Here is a 19,538-nt window from a genome sequence, read left to right on the forward strand (position 1 = left end):
CACACGAAAACTATTGACTGAGCTTAAGGTGAAATTGCTGAGATGGCAGTATGTAGTAGACAGACAAGCCGTTGAGTGTGTCAAATGTGGTGGAAATGTGTCCTGTACTACTAAGCTGGATTTTCTTTTATGGTGGTAAATTCAAGATTAGCCCTGGATTTTCCATCCTGCAACACTGGTTCACCAGGATAAAACACCATGTTCCCATGTCTTTCGCTGGATCAGAGATCAACAAGTATAAAAACACCACCTCCTGACCAATCAGCTGTCTGGGAAAATGGTCTGCCAGTTCTAAGAAGATCTTGTCAAAGTCGGTGCGTGGATCATGAGAGAGGTGCTAAGGAGAGCAAGAGTTTTTAGGGATAGATGTAATCAGGGCTTCACATGAACTTTTTTGCTCACCAGCCACTGTGGCTAGTGGCTTCCCAGAGTTACTGGCCACTCAGCATTTTCACCAGCCGCAATTTTGTTGTTGGATAATTATGGTTAATATGATTAAAGCAGATGATTACATAGTAAAGTTTACTTGCAATAGATTTACAACCTTTTAAAATGGAAATGACCCCTGTGCACACTCAAATAAAGACTACATAAATCAGGTATTCAGCTCTGAAATGGTTGTGCTCCTTAAATATGAAAATATGCAGACTATTAAAACAAAGTAATAATAGGAGGAGTTTATTATTGCATTTGATGAAAATTGTGAAGGTTGAAGAATTATTGAAAAGTTAAAAACTAAACTGGAAAATCTAACCAGAAACACTGTCTGCTTAAATATTTATTTACAATGGTAATTTTTCTGTAATTAAGTACCATACTTTCTGGACTATAAGTCACTCTGGAGAATAATCATTCATTTTTTGAAGTATCAGTCAAAAAAAAGTTTCATAAAGTCGAAAACAACATACATAAGACACTGGACAATAAGTTTCATATATTAAGAATTATTTGGTTTGTATACAATATTTCCAGAGTGAACTTTTTACATATAACTTTGATAAGTGTTATTAGGAGATTTAAAGGTCCCATATTGTGCTCCTTTTCTGCAGTTTAATATGGATCACTGATGTCTTCATGAAATGGTAGTAACATGTTTTGGTCCAAAAAGCCAATAAATCAAGCACAGCAGCATTGTTTCCAGGCTCTCATAGCCCCTCTGTTCAGAATGCTCTGATTTAGTGGATGTGGCCTTCATATGTAAATGAGCCACCACTGATACCGCCCCGCTCTTCCGCGTCACCGAGAGCAGCGCCACGAGCTCCAAGTGCACAATGTTTAGAAAATGGCGAGGCTCGTTTACCGTAGCACTACAGGCTAAAACAACAGGCTAACTGCAGCTTGAGCGCATCCTGAAGCTAACACAGAGACGGGGGGGACACTGATGAAAAGCTCCTCCATCTGCTCCACTGCACACAGCATTTAAAATGCTCACATTTTCAGGGTCTGAGTTTTGTTGGCAGATGATTGGTAATGCGTCTGGATTCAGGACCAGTCTATTTGCTCTGTTGCTCTGTTGTACTGTCCAAAGTTGGAAAAGCAGTCGGCCGTGAAGTGACTAGCACACACACGCACAGTTTTACTGCAGTGGTTCCCAACCTTGTTTGGGCTGTGACCCAATTTTTACATCACAATTTTCTGGCGACCCCCAGACACCTAAAACAAACGATTTTTCTGCCAAAACATTGTTTTGTTCATGCAATAGTTATATATATATATATATATATATATATATATATATATATATATATATATATATATATATATATATATATATATATATATATATTGAGTCTTATTTACTATACAGAGTAAATAAGACGCAAGTGAACTTTGAAATCACGTTATCAGGCGCTAAAGACCGAGAGCTGTCACGGTGTCCAAGACGGCGGCTGTAGGCGAGCGCATCTGGGCGCCTGCAGAAGACTTTGTGAATGGACCAATGATAAAACACTGCGTAAACACTGCATATAGGCAGTGCTCATGGGAGTTGTAGTGATGTGTCTCATACCGCAATGGGCTTTGTTTTTTAGATACCATTTCAGAAAAGTACAATTAAATAATTCAACCCGCCAAAGTGGCTAGTAGGAGTGACGGTGTTACCCGCCACAGCTGAAATTCACCCGCATTTGGCACCCGCCCTGGATGTAATCCATCCGATGTCCCTGATGACACCCTGTACCGAATACAGTTTTTTCATTAGATGGACTGAGCTACATTTGTAAACTGATAAAGCCATATGTTACAAATGTTACACATCACAGTCGGGCTCATCTGAAATAATTAGGTTAATAATAATAATGGTCACACATGGTAGAACTGCAGAAACATGAATTTATGGAACACACAACTACTCGTGCCATTACGGTGAATTAATATCTTGCACAAAACGTGCACAGGGGGTTGAGAAGGGGTTGAGCCTCCAAAAAACTAAATGAAAATATAAACCAAAGGAAGAGCACTCAGGAAGTGTCTGCCCTTAATAAAGTGAAACCGAATAATCAGGGTGCTGTCCGTTTACACTATCCATTGAATTAATATTGTATAACCTTGTGAATTTACACATTAACAGATATAATAATTTTCTGCCAGTATTTCTTCCTGGGTTTTGCTGCAACAGGAGTGTGGCTTTTAGTCCTGGATATTGTGTTTGAACTCGTGATGTGCGGATCGATATTGAAATATTGATACTTCCAATACCAGCTGCCTGTGCTCTAGAATCGATCCTAAACCCAGAATATAAATACTTTTGATACTTCAGCAATTTAGTTCCTGTAAATCATGAACAGGAACACAGTCAAAAGTCACCAAACTGTTGAGGACATATCTGAATGATACGCCGTTCTGTGAGAACTACTTTTTCTTCCGTCTGGCTAAGTGCGTAATGCGCCAGTGCAGCTGCATGCTGCTCAGTCTGTCGTCACTCTCACTCACTCACTTAGTCTCAGCCTACAGTCTGCAGTTTGTACAGGACAGAATGGCAAAGTGCAAAAACGTCAGGATTTGTGGCACCACAGCGATCCTTTTTAAACACTTTGGGTTGACTCACAACCAAGAATACGAGGCATTTATGATGAGGGGGACAGAGGAGAAGAAGAGCTCAGCGTCAGGTGCTGCTAGGGCGAGGCAGACGTCTCCCATTGTGTCCTTTAGTGCTGCAGGCAGACACAATTCAGGTACAGAGGGAGAAAATGAGGAGCTGTAACAGTTGCTAAGCACTGCTCCAATTTTTGAATTAACAGATATGGTTATGAAATAAGTAACAAAATAAATACATGCTTCAATAAATAACTGCATGAGTTTGTTTAGAGTATTAATATGTGTGTCAAGGAGATAATCTCACAAAGGCAAAAAAGCCTAGATTAATTCAGGTAAAGTTCCCTAAAGAATTGATCATTTAAAGTGGATTACAAACACCAGGTGTCATTAAATTACATAGAATGCTTGCAATAAAACAGTCATATTAGAGGAGTTAAGAAAACTATTTTCTAGAAAACATGAATAAAAAATAACATTCAATCTATAAAATATATCAATTATAATTTAAAACCTGTCTTACTTCTTTAACTGTTGAATAAATAATTCAAAACTTGTGAAATTAATGTGGCATTTATTAATTTAATCAAATAATTTACTGGCAAATTTAATTTAGTGGTATTATTTGAAATGCGCTCATTTTTTCCCTCTAGATTTACCAGACACTTTACATGTATTTACACTAAATATCGGTATGAGATCAGTATCGCCGATACCAGCCTGAATTTTACTCAGTATCGGATCGGAAAGGAAACCAGTGGTATCGAACATCACTAGTTTGAACTCTTCGTATCTTTGAATAATCATTCTCTGCTCCTCTGAAGTAAAGCAGGCTGCTCTGCAGGGTTTCTCCCATTTCTCCATGTTTGCGATTGGTCAGACTCTGCTAACTCCACCCCTTTTATGTGAGTGTGCTCTGATTAAGAGTGAAAACCCCTGGGTTCACTTACTGAGTTGATATCCAGCTTCGTAGTACTGCTTATCAGGATTGTAATTGACTGGTTAAGTAAACCAAGGTAACAGAGAAAGATCCTGGATATTGTGTTAATCCCACTTCGTAGAACGTACCCCAGACACTTGTGTTTGTGTGTGTTTGTGTGTTCACCTCCTGTAGTGACCTCTTGTAGTGGCGTTGACATTTTTTTCTTCATACTGAAGTTTTCTTTGACTGACTGTCGCACCAACAGCCAGAAAGTTAAAGTGAACAACAGCTAAAAAAAAAAAATCAAAATAACAGTTCAATTTAATTTTTACCTGTTAGAAAAATGAAAGATATCACATTACAGTAAAAGGAAATAAGAGTGATTTCTTTCACAACCTCTTAAGACCCAAGCTTTTGTCTGGTGTGCATTTTTTACTTCACCTTGCTATTTAGGACAAGTAAGATCTAATAGGTAAATAACTAAACTCGGTCTTTGCACAGGAAGCTTGATTATTTGTGTTATGAGTTCTCTATTAGTTGTTTGTTTGTTAGTAGTGTTATTTACATTGAATACATTTGTTTGTTTTTTCACTAAAATGGATGTAATGTGATTTCACTAAAAGATGATGTAGACAGAGTCCCAAAATGTGGCTAATCGCTCAAAGTTTAAAAAAAAAAAAGTATCATGGGTCTTAGAGGCAAAACTGTAATGTGGACTCTGGGTCTTGAGAGGTTAAAAGTTCTTTACTTTCATTCCTGAAAAGAAAAGTGTGTTTAATGCCTCATAACTTCTCAGAAAATTCTAGTTTTCTGTCTCTAATCTAGGACAAACACACAATTTCAGTTTGAGCTCCTTCACTCCTGTTTGAAATGTGAAACGCAGAGACCTCAGCGAGAAAAAAAGAGATTTACAGCTTTTTATGTAACTGGATGGTTTTCCCCTTTCTATCACAGCTGCTCTAATGAAATTCTCAACTCTGTATGTCTCAAAATTAAACTTACCATATCACATTAAGTACTGTGGACTGTATGACCTCATCTTACCATAGCCCCCAGTCTTAGACAGGGGTACTGGGGTCTGTCCAGTCCCAGTTGACTGAGGCTCATGGTTCCCACAGTTGTAGGCAGTTCAGGCTGAAGCTCCATGGCCCAGATGTACTGCAGACAGCACAGAGCCAGACCATAGAGCAGGATGAATGGTGAGCACAGTGTGGCTGCATGTCGTCTGTAAAATGAGACAGCTGACTGAAAGCCTTGTCAAAGCCCTAAACCCACATGTCCGAGTGTAGCTGCTAAAATCCACACACCTGGGCTGAGTTCACAAAGATAATCAAAGATGTATTTTTCTGAATATAGGACCATGTTTATATCCCTTTAAAGAAGTGGAGTCATTTTATTCTCAGGGATCAGGCTTTGAACGGCTGTGCCACTTTATCTACCTCTGTCTCTCTATCTCTCTCTTCCTGTATAGAAAAGCATTGTTGCCAAAGCACAACAACAAACATTAATTATACAAACTCTGTATTATTGGGTGATTTGATTAAATGTTGTTATGGATAAGATACAGTGACAAAGACACATTTACTACAGGTGCTTTCTCTGTTTGATTTCCCGATTCCATTACCTAACCATTTTCGATCATCTACAGTTTTTGATTATCGTTTATCAATTAGTGATTTTCTATTTGACAGTAACCAAAAATCATTACATCATTAAAAAACAGTCAGTTGCTGAATTACTTAATTACTAATAAATAATAAATAAACAAGTAATTCTGTGGTGTTCTCTCTCACCACGGTCTGGTCTCACCCTGGTTTCCCTTGCAGGCTGCACCTACAGTTTCTCTCTCACTGCTCCACACCTGCACCTGATTCCCCTCCACACTCACCTAAGGACTGCAGCAGCAGAAGACAGACCTCAGAGTATACCCACTCATCTTGTGGTAACACGGTCGACTCTACTGAGAATATTTACAAGTATTAGTAGTTAGTTTATGTTTGTTCGCCTGTCTAACTCCTGTGTCTGCTCCTGTATTCTCCATTGTCGCCACGTGCTTCCTGCTCCTCTGCCCAGTTACAGCCACGCAGCCAAAAGCTCTCACTGGATCTCACAGCTCTCTTTCATTCACCGGATTTTGAGATTGTCACCTTTCACACCAGTGTTAATAACATCATTGTTTAACCTCCTCGCTGCCTCCTGTCTGCTCTTGGGCCTTGCCTCAACAAACTGGTTAAAAAACATAAAAAAAATAATATTTAACAAATACAAATACAATTAGCCCTACTAGTGTCATGGTTTGAGTTTTTGGTTTCTGTGTTTCTGAGTTTTCTTGTGTTTTTGCCCTTGTGTTTCTTTGTATTCTGTTCTGGTTCTGTGTCACCTGTGCTAGTCTTGTGGAATGTCTGTGTCTCTTGTCTTTAGTCCGTGCTTCTTGTGTTGTTGATTTGCTTCTTGTCATGTGTATGTCTTTTTGTGATTATTTCTAGTGTTTCAGTGTCTTTAGTGTCTTTGGTCTCTGTCTTGAGTTTCCCTGTGTTTGGTTTGGTTCTCCTAGTTTTTCCCTCCTTGTTGATTGCTCCTCATGTGTTTCACCTGTGTCTTGTTTCACACCTGTGCCAATCACTCCCTGTCTATATAGTCTCAGTGTTCAGTGTGTTTGGGGTGGGTTCACTGTTTGCTGTGTGCTGTCCTTGTCGCCGTGCCTTCATTCCTCCTGTGTCTCCCGTGCCTCTTGTGAGGTTCTCAGTGTTTTTGGTTTTTGTTCCTTTTGTTGGAGTTTTTGTGTTTGGGTTGAGTTTTTGAATTCAATTAAATAAAGTTTTATTTAAATCTGCATTTGGGTCCTCCACCTTTTTGATTTTTCCCTCCAGACTCTCACGACAACTAGCTTATAAACTGTACAACACAAAAATGAGCCAGGGGACCTAAACACAACTCTGGCGAGACGGTGTGAGCTTACAAATGTAAACAGACACTAACATCCGTCTCATCTTTTTCCCCTGTCATTAAAATGTTTATTTTATCTTAAACTGGATTACAACTTCAGCTGACTTGAATCATCAAAACTAAAAAGTAAAGAATCAATTCAGTGTGTTGTGAGGCTCAGCAGAAACACAGGACAAAAGTCTGTAGTCAAACTAATCACATCATGTTTAAATCACCTTACATGTTCTCACAGACTGTGCTGTACAGCTCCAAAGAGGCAGGATGTGAACCATCTGGTCTGTGCTGTGAGGACCACGGCGCTTACGTAGGGGTATGGAATGGGCAGCAGGGGTGAGCTGGGGATGGTTGTGGTTGCACCTTGTTGGCCTGAGGGTAAACCAGCCCCTGTGTGTGTGTGTGTGTGTGTGTGTGTGTGTGTGTGTGTGTGTGTGTGTGTGTGTGTGTGTGTGTGTGTGTGTGTTTGTGTGTGTGTGTGTTTGTGTGTGGGTGTGTGCCTGTACGTGCACTGATGCATGTGTGCGCCCGTACATGCGTGTGAGTGCACATGCCTTTGTGTGTATAGATGTGTATGTCTGTGCATATATATGCGTGGGTTTATGTGTATAAATATGTACGCATGAAGGTGTGTGTATGTATGTATGTTAATATATAGATATAGATATAGATACAGATATATTATGAAAGTATCATTACTATTACTTTTTTATTGTTACAATTAATCTATAAACTAATATCTTTTATCTCTATTATTATCAATATTCCTTTCCTCTCTCTGAGATGTGGCAAGTGGGGATGGTCCGGGGTGCGCTTGGCTCTCTGGCTGCTGCAGCACTCGGCTCTGGGCTCGGTGGATCCTGGGCCCCTCCAGCCCCAGGGAGGTCCTGGGGTGCCTATTGCTGCTAGCAGGGCAGCTCACCTTCTAGAGGAAGAACCCCTCTCCAGTCCTACTTCACCCCACAACCCTCGCTCCCCTGCTCCTCTTATCACCCACACACTTAGGACCTTGAGATGCATGCTTGTCAGGTGCAGCGGAGGGGTCCTTAGGGGCTACTTCTGCTGCAACCTGATAGGACTTGCTCCTCAGCTTTAATTGCGCTTAGACATCACTACATGGTACTGACTACTCTACACAACATACACACAGGGCCTTGGGGGGACAGGCCAAGTGGTGTATGGTGGGCAGGGATCTTCAGGCTAACCACCTAGAGTGGTTGGGGAGTAGACAGTCGTGCAGCTCTGGAGGCAGCACCCTCTAGGTCAGTGTTTCCCAACCCTGGTCCTGGAGGACCCCCTGCCCTGCATGTTTTAGATGATACCCGACTCCAACACACCTGATTCAAATGATCAGCTCGTCATCAAGCTCTGCTCAAGCCTGATAACGATCCATTCATTTGAAACAGGTGTGCTGGAGTGGGGTATCATCTAAAACATGCAGGGCAGGGGGTCCTCCAGGACCAGGGTTGGGAAACACTGACCTAGAGGGTGCTGCCTCCAGAGCTGCACGACTGTCTACTCCCCAACTTTAAACTTTTTCTTAAATGCTTCCGGAACACACTACTGAGCAGAAGAGGTAAGATGGAGGGGCCCTTCTCACACCCCTGTTTCCTGGGTGCTGCCTGGGGCACAGGGTAGAGGGGATCCGCTGGCTTGGGTACTAGGTAGGTGACACAGCTGGGGTCCTGTGGCCCCCCAGGTGCCGGTAGAAAGCTGACATTCTGCTGTTAACAAATTAATTTGATGTTATTTGACACCGATTTACACTACATATTTATACATATACATATCGATAATTGTCATTGCTGTGCTCATTGTTGCTCATGATCTCTCCAGTTCATTTCTCCACAGGTGCTCCAAGTGATTGTGATGTCAAAGACTTCAGGGTACTGTCTCTTTTCATGCTCAGCAGCTGGTTGTTTGGTTCTCCTGTCTGTAGTCATTTGCTCAGTTGTTGTGGTTGCTCTCTACTGGTTTTTCTCTCTCCCTCTCTGTCTATTTTCTTCTCTCTCTACACTCTTTCTTTCTGTCACTGTCACTTTTCTGATATCACCTTGGTCCGGTCAAGCAGTAATCTTCAAACTTGGCAATATGCGGGAAAAAAAATATTACAAAACACTGATAAACAGTATCAATTTAAAACTCAAGCGGAGCCTTGTACAGAAATGACTCCTCTTGGAAAATGAAATGTATTCTGCACAACATGGCAGCCAGATTATAATACTGTTGTCGTGATACTGGACAGGAAAGGTTAGAAAAGAAAAATAAAAATAAAGTGAAACTAAGCCATCAAATAGTCTTTTTCCCTGAAATATGTCTTGGTTAAAGAGGGCGGTCTTATATTCAGATCAATACAGTATTAGGAACATTATTAAATGCATTAGGATTTACATTCACAAAATAAGATGATCACATCTGAAGAGCATCAGGAATTTTACTGGATGTCTTATTTGTTCTGTCAGTGTATAAAGAGGCAAGCCATACCTGGCACGCAAAATCCAGATTAGACAAGCCCACAGAAGCAGCACAAAGGTCAGCCAGCTGTGATATGTTATACTCCAGACCTGAGCAGAACCAAAACAGCTTCTGATTAGGAGAACAATTCTTAGTTCCATGGTTCAATGCTGATTTGATATGTGGTGTTTCTGAGTGTTAACATTAGCTAAATACAAAAACAAGGTAGGTTTCTGTAAAATAATCTGAGCTGTGGTTGTTACTCAGCTATGGTTACAGACAGAGAGGCTAAAAACAGTCTGAAGAAGTCTGAGGTATTCGGTCCTTTGGGGGAGGTAAAACCTCCTCACCTTGAAAAAAGAAAGTAGTTACCATCATGGCTATGAGAGCGCAGACATAGCTCTGCTGCATGACAACTTTTCCCAGCAGATAAAAAGGACTTTCACTCTGCCGACCACTGGGGACACCACTCACACCTGCAAAGAGTTAATCAAATGTTTCCCAGATTAAATGAAAGGGTTGTCTTCTGAAAGTCTGTTCTTTTTTTACACCAAATATATAATCAAGGTAGCTTAATCTCAGTTAATTGCATTAATACTGCATGGCCTGGAGGAGACCATTCAGCAAAAAAACAGCCAAAACGTTCAAACTCTGTCTGGCCCTCTGTCCAGACCTCCATGCAACTTCCTCCATGATCCAACACACCGCTCAGAACTCTCACACTATCTTAGACTTTTGGAAACCTTCTTAATTAAATCAAACTCTCTAATTAAACAGAGTTTGCATCATCTATTCATCCATTCCTGTTGTGTTTGAACCTTTTCAGAAAAAAACAACAATATTTTTACTACATTTAGATTCTTTTAACTGCACCAAGAGTTACTCTTTTTTGTGTTAAAATATTTCTGGGGTTCGGGTTTCACTTTAAAATGATGATCTAACTGTTTTGTAAAACCCATTTCTTTACTTCAGATGTTTGTTACTTGTTACATGCTGCTGTGAAAAGAGGGAAAATCCACGATACCCAGCTCTTGTTGTTTGTCTCCAAGTGTTGATCCTCTTTTGCTCTCTGTTTCCAAATTTAGAAGCATGATCTAAAACAGAAGTACAAAAAACAACATACAAGTATGAAACTGGACATGAATATGTCAGGTTTCATTAAAACATTTCAGCTCATTTTATCTTTTAAAAATCAACTGTTCATAAAATTAATTTGGCTTAATTTAGTAAAACTGAAGTCCTTTTTTGTAAAATTGAATGGTGTTTTTAACTTCTATGTTCTCCTCAGCTAAAAGATTCCAAGTGGTTCGTATCTCTTCTGTATGAACTGTCAACCTTCTGACTTATTCTATCCCTGAGGACAAAGAGGAGAAGAGTCAGCTTAAGTGCTCAAGTGTTCCCTGAACAGGTGAGTTTTCAGACATCTCTTAAAAGTAGAAAGGAACTCTGCGGATCATTTAGAGTTAGGTAATTCATTCCACCATTTGGGAACAACAGAGGGGAAGAGGTTGGCTAGAGATTTAGAGCTGCGCGGGGCTGGGAGCACCATGCGTCTTTCACAAGCAGAGCATAGTGGGTGAGAAGGAGTGTAGACCTGGATGAGGGACCCCAGGTTGGCAGGAGCTGTTCTTGTCAATGTTTCGTAAGCCAGTAGAAGAGCTTAGAATTTGATTTGAGCTGCTACTGGGAGCCAGTGAAGAAAGATTAACAATGGGGTGACATGCTGTTTTGGACTGGTTACAGACCAGATGAGCTGCTGCATTCTGGATTATCTGCAGAGGTTTAAATGTACACGCAGGGAGACCTGCCAGGAGGGAGTTGCAGTAGTTGATGCGTGAGGGCCTGTACCAGAAGCTGCGTGGCCTGTTGTGTCAGGTAGGGTCTGATCCTCCTGATGTTATAGAGGGCATATCAACAACATCGAGCACTCAAGGCCACATGAACCTTTAAGGTCAGCTGATCATCAATCAGGACACCAGGATTTCTGGCAGGGTTTGTGGGCACAAGTTGATTGGAATCAAGCAGGACACTGATCTGTAGCTGAACCGAGGGATGAGTAGGAAGGACAATTAGCTCAGTTTTGGACAGATTTAGCTGAAGGTGGCGTTTCTTCATACATGCGGAGATATCAGCCATACACACTGATAAACAAGCTAAGACAGTTGTGTCGTCAGGTGGAAAAGACAGAAAAAGCTGATTGTCATTAGCATAATAGTAGGAGGAGAAGCCATGAGAGCGGATCACTGCACTAAGTGAGGCAGTGAATAAGGAAAAGAGTAGGGGACCAAGCACTGAACCCTGGGATACCCCTGTCGATAAGCCATGTGAGTTAGACACTTATGCTTGCCATGACACTCTGAAGGATCTGCCTGTGAGGTAGGACTTGAAACACGATAGTGTAGATCCTGAGAGGCTAAGTTTAGAGAGTGTGTAGAGGAAGATTTGATGGTTTACTGTGTCAAAAGCAGCAGACAAGTCCAGCAGTAAAGGGACAGAGGACTGACCAGCAGCTCAAGCCATTTGCAGTGATTCTGTGACTGACAGGAGTGCAGTCTCAGTGGAGTGGTCAGAATTGGAGCCAAATTGATAGGAGTCGATCAGGTTGTTTTTCAGCAGATGTTCAGAGGCTTGGTTATAGACTGTGCGCTTGAGTATTTTTGACAGGAAAGGCAGAAGTGAGACTGGTCTGTAATTTTCAACCTGGGCTGGGTTGAGATTCAGTTTCTTAAGGAGCAGAGTGACCTGAGCTTGTTTAAAAGCTGTGGGGAAGACCCCAGATTCCAAGGAGGAATTGACAATGTGTGTGACTGCAGGTTTGTTTTTGGGTAAAATGATCTACGGGATGCTGGTAGGTATCAGGATGCATCAGTAGCAGGTTGGATCTGACTGAGCTGGTCAAGCTCAGAGAACTGGTTGCTGATGTTTGCAACCTTCACAGTGAAAAAGGAGGCAAACATGCCCTGAGTCCGTGCAGTAGAGGGCTGAGAGGGAGGAGATAGAATAGAATAGAACTTGATTTGTCATTGCAACAAGTGCAACGAAATTGCAAAAGCCCTTCAGTCAGTGCAAAACAGTTAAAAGTGCAAAATAGCTGCCATGTTCAGGTGCATTAATGACATGAGGTAATTGTTATATTGTCATTATATGATGACAAATGAGGTATTGATTTTAGCCATTGTCCAGGACCCTTATTGCTGTTGGGTAGAAACTATCTCTGAACCGGTTTGTCCTTGTAGTGATAGAACTGTACCACCTGATTGACGGTAACAGAGTAAGCATGTAGTAGGGGGGATGAGAGGGGTCCTGGGTTATTTTTCCTGCCTTTCGGAGGCAGGGGGAATGGTACAGTTCTTCCAGTGTGAGGAGAGGGCAGTCATTGTTTTTGGCCATGTTGATGATCCTTTTTTTTTTTTTTTTCGTTGCTAGGCGCTACCCAAGTGGCTGCCCGTTGCAGCAGCTCTCTCTTTGTCCGTTTCTTGTAATTTTTTTTGTCTCTTTTTCGTCATCTTTGTATTTGGGGTGGATCATTAATTTGTATGGTTCATTGTTGGTCATGGACACCAAACTTTGTGTGGCTTCAGCGATGTTTTTACTACTACACAGGAGAAATCCTGTGTTTGTCTGGAGATTCTACATGTAACCATGACTGCATTGTTTACATGTGAAATTAGCTGTTAGCAGCCTGTAGCATGTCAATGCTAACTAGTGTAAGGCTTGATGATTTCCCTCAAGGTGAGGACGACGTGCTGGTTCTCGGGTGTGAGCTGGGAGGTGACGACGTGGACCTGTCTTTCCATCCATCGTTGTTGGGAACGTGGGATCTGTCTCCGGTGGGATGGACGAGCTAGCTATGCTGGCCCAGCGGCAGAGGGGTTGCCGGAGGGCAGAGTGGCATTGTGCTGATGGTGGCCACGTGGCTGATGGAGCTGACACTGGACGCCGGCGCCACATTGGAGGGGCTTCGCCTGCTGTGAGCAGACAGGATCCAGGAGACAGAACAGACTGCTGGGGAGGCTCAGTCCTGGACCCTGTGAAGGTGGAGACTGGCTGGGCTGGAGAGTGGTGGACGGGCTGTCGTCCATTTTCTTGTGGACCTTTTTGCACTTTCTGTGAACTTTCTTGCTTTTGTTTTCTTGATTGCTGCTGTGGCTCCTGAATTTCCCCTCAGGGATAAATAAAGTATTTTCTATTCTATTCTATTCTATTCTATTCTATTCTATTCTATTCTATTCTATTCTATTCTATTCTTTTTGTTTGGAAAATGGTGTCACCAAACAGTGTGAAAACCAAACAGTGGCACAGTTTTCTTCTTTGTTGGATTTATTATTTTATTATTAGGGGTACACTGTTACGTGCTGCTATGCTGTCACACTGTTACGTAGCTGGCATGGCTATCAGCATAAGGTTTACACACCGCCTACCAAGAAGGGAACAGTTGGCTGTGGAAACACAAACAGGATCAGGTTTCACTGATCCAACCTGTAACAAACTGTACTGATCCAAACCGGACCGCCATGTGGAAACTGGGCTTTACATTGTCAGGCTCTTGTGATTGGACACTGACTGTGTTTGTTTGCTCTGCAACAGGCTCTGAGACATGTTGTCCCATGAGGTTATCAGAAGTCACTGAGCAGCTACAGATGTGCTGCGAATGAAGTTCGGCGTGTTTCATGTGAAACAAAAGATACGCAGCAAAATGTTCATTTCACAACCTTACCTCCACTTCCTCTTTCCTCAACGCACTGCTCTCCTGCTTCTGCTCTTCTTCCATCTGTTGAGCAAAAATGCATTGCACTGAATGAACTCTCCATTGAATTAACCCACTTTTATTCCACTCCTCTCTGAACTCTGTACTAGGGCTGCCACTAACAATTATTTATAATGTCAACTAATCTATCGATTATTTTTTTGATCAGTCAATTCCACTCGAATTCTTGTTAGTTGTTAGTTGTTTGAAATACAATGTGGTAAATAACTGAATAAAAAAAAAACAGCTGAGTATTAATCATTTAGACCACAAAGTTCCCTTTCTATAAGAAATTTTTAACAGTGTCGGAGCATATAAAAAAAATCAGACACTTTAGTTAAAGTATGTTCACAGCATTTCCAGGGAGAACTATTCACACATAACTTTGATAAATATTTGTATATTAAGAGGTTAAAATGTTTTTCTTACAGCACCTCATATCTACGACCAACATCTGTTAAATGAGCTTTCCTAGTTTTCATTGCATTTGCCCAGAGTTAGGTTCTCTGATTGGTCAGCTCTATGCCATGTGAGCAGGTAACAGGGAAATTAAGTTGATGTTTGCAGTGTTGGATGGAAAGACCACTTATTAGAGACTTTGGGCTTGTTTTCTAATGTTTGTTTGCTAATTGGGGCTTGCTTTGCTCTCTGTATGATACCACCTGACTCTCTCCCAGCTCTCCTTAACAACACTTTTAGTTTCTTTTCTCGATACGTGCCACCTTCACTTCGCTCATTTGCACTCTTCCCCCATCTGGTCCCTGCTGAGTGTTGCTGGTGAGACCGGTGCAGTGTGAGCATAAATGAGCTCCATCGGACTGTTAAGAACTTAGGGGAGTTTTTAACACTAGTTTGTGACCCTTGAAAAGCTGTTTAAAACAGAGAGGGAAGAAGAAATCACGATATCAGGGGCTAAACACAGCGAACTGTCAGGCTGTCAAAGCCAGAGATGCAGGGCCTCCGTCAGTGCCCAGCGCCATGTGGGGGCGCGGAGATATATCCTCATCAATATTCCCCAAATTTAGGGATCTTTTCCCATAAAAATATCCAATAACATGGCGCCTCATGCAGTGAACTGAAGTTATAGATAAGCATTTACTGCCAGGTATTTCATTTCACCAGATGACAACAGCATAAAAATATTAATATGATGCATAGACTTTTAAAATTTGAGTCAATTAATTTTTATAGTTCACGCAGTTGATTATGTCAACTAAATGTGGCTGCCCTACTCTGTACCTGGTCAAAACTCATCAAATACAGTGGAAAAAAGTCTTTAGTCAGCCAGTGATTTTGCAAGTTCTCCTTCTTAGAAAGATGAGAGAGGTCTGTAATTTTTATTAGAGGTACACCTCAACTATGAGAGACAAAATGAGAAAAAAAAATCCAGGAAATCACATTGTAGGATATATGAAGAATTTATTTGTAAATTATAGAGACAGATCTTGTCTCGGAGCGATGCTGAGAAACTAGTCCATGCTTTCGTTTCTTCTAGGCTGGACTACTGTAACTCTCTTTTATCCGGCTGTCCTAATAAGTCTATTAGGACTCTTCAGCTGGTTCAGAATGCCGCCGCTCGGGTACTGACTTGGACTGGGAGGAGAGAGCACATCTCTCCAGTGTTAGCGTCTCTACACTGGTTACCTATAAAATCTAGGATAGAGTTTAAAATTCTTCTTTTGACTTACAAAGCGCTTAATGGCATCGGGCCATCGTATCTTAAAGACTTAATCGTTCCGTATAATCCGTCTAGGTCTTTACGTTCTCAACATGCAGGTCTGCTCGTTGTACCTAGGGTCTCTAAAAGTACTATGGGAGGTCAAGCCTTTAGTTATCAGGCTCCTCTTCTTTGGAATAACTTACCAGTTGAGGTCTGGGGAGCAGACACGGTCTCAACCTTTAAGAGTAGACTTAAAACTTTCCTTTTTGATAAAGCTTACAGTTAGAGCTGGATCAGATCTGAACCAGCTCTTAGTCATGCTGCTATAGGTTTAGACTGCTGGGGGGAACTGACACACAGGGCTCCTGTTTCCCTCTTTTTCTGTCAGTCTAACTTCTAGTCTTACTGTCGTGTTATAGTTACTGACCATACACCTCTCTGGGAGGCTCTGGGTTTGTCTTGTAGGTTCCTCAGGATCGGTGAAGTAGACGGCCTGCTGCTGTGCTCCAGTCCGACACCAGCTGCTACGGCTTTGGATTGTTGCCGGGAATGGCCTGCTGGTTTCTCCTTAACTTTCGCCACAGCGCCAAACTTCAGACTGCTTCTGTTTCTCTCTCTCTCCCTTTGTGTGTGTGTGTGTGTGTGTGTGTGTGTGTGTGTGTGTGTGTGTGTGTGTGTGTGTGTGTGTGTGTGGGTGTGTGTGTGTGTGTGTGTGTGTGTGTGTGTGTGTGTGTGTGTGTGTGTGTGTGTGTGTGTGCGTGTGCGTGTGTGTATCCCTACCCCCCCCCCTCTATCTTTCTGTCTCTCTAACCCCAACACAGTCGAGACAGATGTCTGTCTAACATGAGTCTGGTTCTGTCCGAGGTTTCTGCCTGTTAAAGGGAAGTTTTTCCTTGCCATTGTAACTTGCTAAATGCTGCAAAGTCCTGTACTCATGGTGGATTAAGATAAGATAAGACTCCTTATCTTGTCTTGATGTTGGGTTTCTGCTAATAAAATTTTATTAACATTTACGGGTCTAGACCTGTAAATGTTTTTGTAAAGTGTCTTGAAATAACATTTGTTATGATTTGGCGCTATATAAAGAAAGATTGATTGATTGATTGATTGATTGATTGATTGATTGATTGATTGATTGATTGATTGATTGGTGGAAAGTAAGTATTTAGTCAATAACAATCTGTCTTCCATCTTCAATGCTCTCACTGATGGAAAGAGGTTTTGACTTGAAATCTTACCATACATGGCCCCGTATATTCTCCCCTTAACACGGATCAGTCATCCTGTCCCCTTTGCAGAAAACAGCCCCAAAGCATGAGGTTTCCACCCCTCTGCTTCACTGTAAGTATGGTGTTCTTGGAATGCAACTCAGCATTCTTATTCCTCCAAACACAATGAGGTTGAGTTTTTACCAAAAAGTTCTATTTTGGTTTCATCTGACCACATATTTTCTCCCAATCCATTTCTAGATCATCCATCTGCTTTCTAGCAAACTACAGACAGGCCAGGTCATGTACTGGCTTAAGAAGGGGGACACGCCTGGCGTAGCATGATTTGAGTCCCTCTAGGCGTAGTGTGTACCTGATGGCAGCCTCTGTTACTTTGGTCCCAGCTCTCTGCAGGTCATTCATCAGGTTCCTCCATGTAGTTCTGGGATTTTTGCACATGTTCTCATGATCATTTTGACCCCAGGGGATAAGATCTTGCGTTTAAACAGGTGCCATTAACACAGGTAACAAGTGGAGGACAGAAGAGCCTCTTAAAGGAAAAGTTACAGGTCTGTGAGAGCCAGAAATCTTGCTTGTTTGTGGGAGACCTAATACTTATTTTCCACCATAATGTACAAATTGGACACCTTGTAAGCCAAACACCCCATAAGGCTTTATAGATTAATTAAAATTGTTTAAAATTAGATAGATTTAGATTTATACACCATATGACTGTTGTAGGGTTAGGGTCAGTGTAAGAAAAGTACCTGGTGTGGTGCTCCATGGCATCCTGTTTTCAGAACCGTTGCTATGGTAATGTAGAGGACGAAAAGTATTCCTGGGTTGACATACACTGGCCAGTCATGCTCAGTGTTAAGGTTGAGGTCATAGGGGGCGGAGCAGTTCCCTGGGATTATGATGTCCTTCAGACCGAAGAGTCTGAAGACGAGTGCAGGGAGAAGAAGAGAGAGAGCAGTGAGAGGGGTTACCTGGATGAGAAAGGTGAACATGCAACATCATTGGATAGTCCAAGAGCTATGAGATCAGCTGTTGTTGTCCCATTCAGAGCACTCACACACTCCAATGAGGCAGAACATCCGCTGGACTACTGCAGTAATCCACTCGGGATGGGGTTTGCCAGGCCTGACTCCTTTGTAAAAGTTTTTCAATAAAAGTATTTTACAAGAATACATTAACTTATTTTTTCACTGAACCTCACCTAAAGGGTGGCAAATATTGAATTTGAATACTGGCGTGCACTGGACAGATTTCCACATTCCTGAGGTGGTCTGATGTTTTAATCAGCAGTAAATCAGATGAAATCAGATATCAGTGATTCTGTTACATTCAAGTGATAAAAGCAGGACCCTCTTTAGATTTAGGGCCAGTCCCATTTCTACCCCTTAGCCTCTTGGTTTTGCTCATGCACGTCTAGTGAAGGGGTGTCCCAGTCAGTCTTGTATAAAGTACTTGAAAGCAGTACCTAAGTAAAGGTACAAATGCGTTACCATAAAACTACTTTGGTAGAAATTAAAGTCATCTTTTAGGATATTACTTGAGTAAAATTCTTGAGGTACTTGATTTTTATTAAACTTAAATCAAAAATAATTTCCTGATATAAAATCTACTTAAGTATTAAAAGTATACGTAAAAATATTTTTTGACAAGTAAGCAGTTAGAATTTTGATTTATAAATTCATTGTGGCTTCCTTACAGTAAAAGGACAATATCCAGGCACAGGAGAAAGAAGCTTGAAATTCTTCAATGAAAGCTTGCACACTGCAGTTTTAGTGACTCTTGGCATTTCATCCCACAAGAAGAATCTTTCACTCAGACTTAAAAATCCATTACATGCAAATACGGCCACATTGTGCAATGTTATCTTCAGCAGCACCACGGAGTTCACAGAGTTCGCCACTATGGTCCACATGCTTAACAGATGCCACCGGAGGATAGTTGGAATCAGTGCCTGCCGCAGGTGCTTCCACATGATGGTATCAATAATGTGACATGCCAAGACAAGCTGAATTTCTTCTTCGCACTTGGCAGTTTGGTTGACATGACAAACAGGCATTACATCACAATCTCAAATTTCTTCTAATTTTATTTTGTAGTAACAAAAATGACTAGAGTAAATGTATCAGAGTAAAAGTTATTAAGGAAATGTAGCGGAGTAAGAGTAAAACTTGTCAGGCATATAAGTAACGAAGTAAAGTATAGATATGTAAAAATTTTATTTAAGTATAGTAAAAAACTAATTGTAATCGTTACACCACAACATTGGTCCCAATTCTCCATAAGATGAAGGGGAAGAGATACACAGCCCTTGAAACAAATACAAACCAGGACCTCTCTTGAAACCAAGGGGTATGACGATTTTTCCATGATATGGATATTTTTATCTGATATTTAATCTTTTGCTACTCCATGTAAATATTATCCATGTTTTTAATTATTGGTTGTATTTAGAAACCACTCTTCATAGCAATCTAGCTAACGTTGCAATAGGTACAGCTATAGCTAATAATAGCTACGCAGCAAAGCTGCATTCAGGAGCTGCATTAGCTACATAAG

At 41.4% G+C, this 19,538-nt stretch overlaps 1 protein-coding gene across 1 annotated transcript in view; it reads right to left on the bottom strand.

The window, feature by feature from the left end:
* piezo1 (piezo type mechanosensitive ion channel component 1 (Er blood group)) overlaps positions 1-19,538 on the bottom strand; it is a 189,374-nt gene that overhangs the window by 97,764 nt on the left and 72,072 nt on the right. Inside the window, exons 7-13 of the mRNA XM_074675606.1 lie at positions 17,732-17,903; positions 14,067-14,120; positions 10,374-10,443; positions 9,722-9,825; positions 9,380-9,459; positions 5,000-5,180; positions 4,139-4,244 (exon numbers count right to left, since the gene is read on the bottom strand). Of these exons, the coding sequence (XP_074531707.1) occupies positions 4,139-4,244; positions 5,000-5,180; positions 9,380-9,459; positions 9,722-9,825; positions 10,374-10,443; positions 14,067-14,120; positions 17,732-17,903 (767 nt within the window). The remainder of the gene's footprint in view (positions 1-4,138; positions 4,245-4,999; positions 5,181-9,379; positions 9,460-9,721; positions 9,826-10,373; positions 10,444-14,066; positions 14,121-17,731; positions 17,904-19,538) is intronic.

Source organism: Halichoeres trimaculatus, unplaced genomic scaffold (genome assembly GCF_033239565.1).
Source record: "Halichoeres trimaculatus isolate MK-OKI-2021-1 unplaced genomic scaffold, fHalTri1.1 fHalTri1_scaffold_8, whole genome shotgun sequence".
Classification (NCBI taxonomy): domain Eukaryota; kingdom Metazoa; phylum Chordata; class Actinopteri; order Labriformes; family Labridae; genus Halichoeres; species Halichoeres trimaculatus.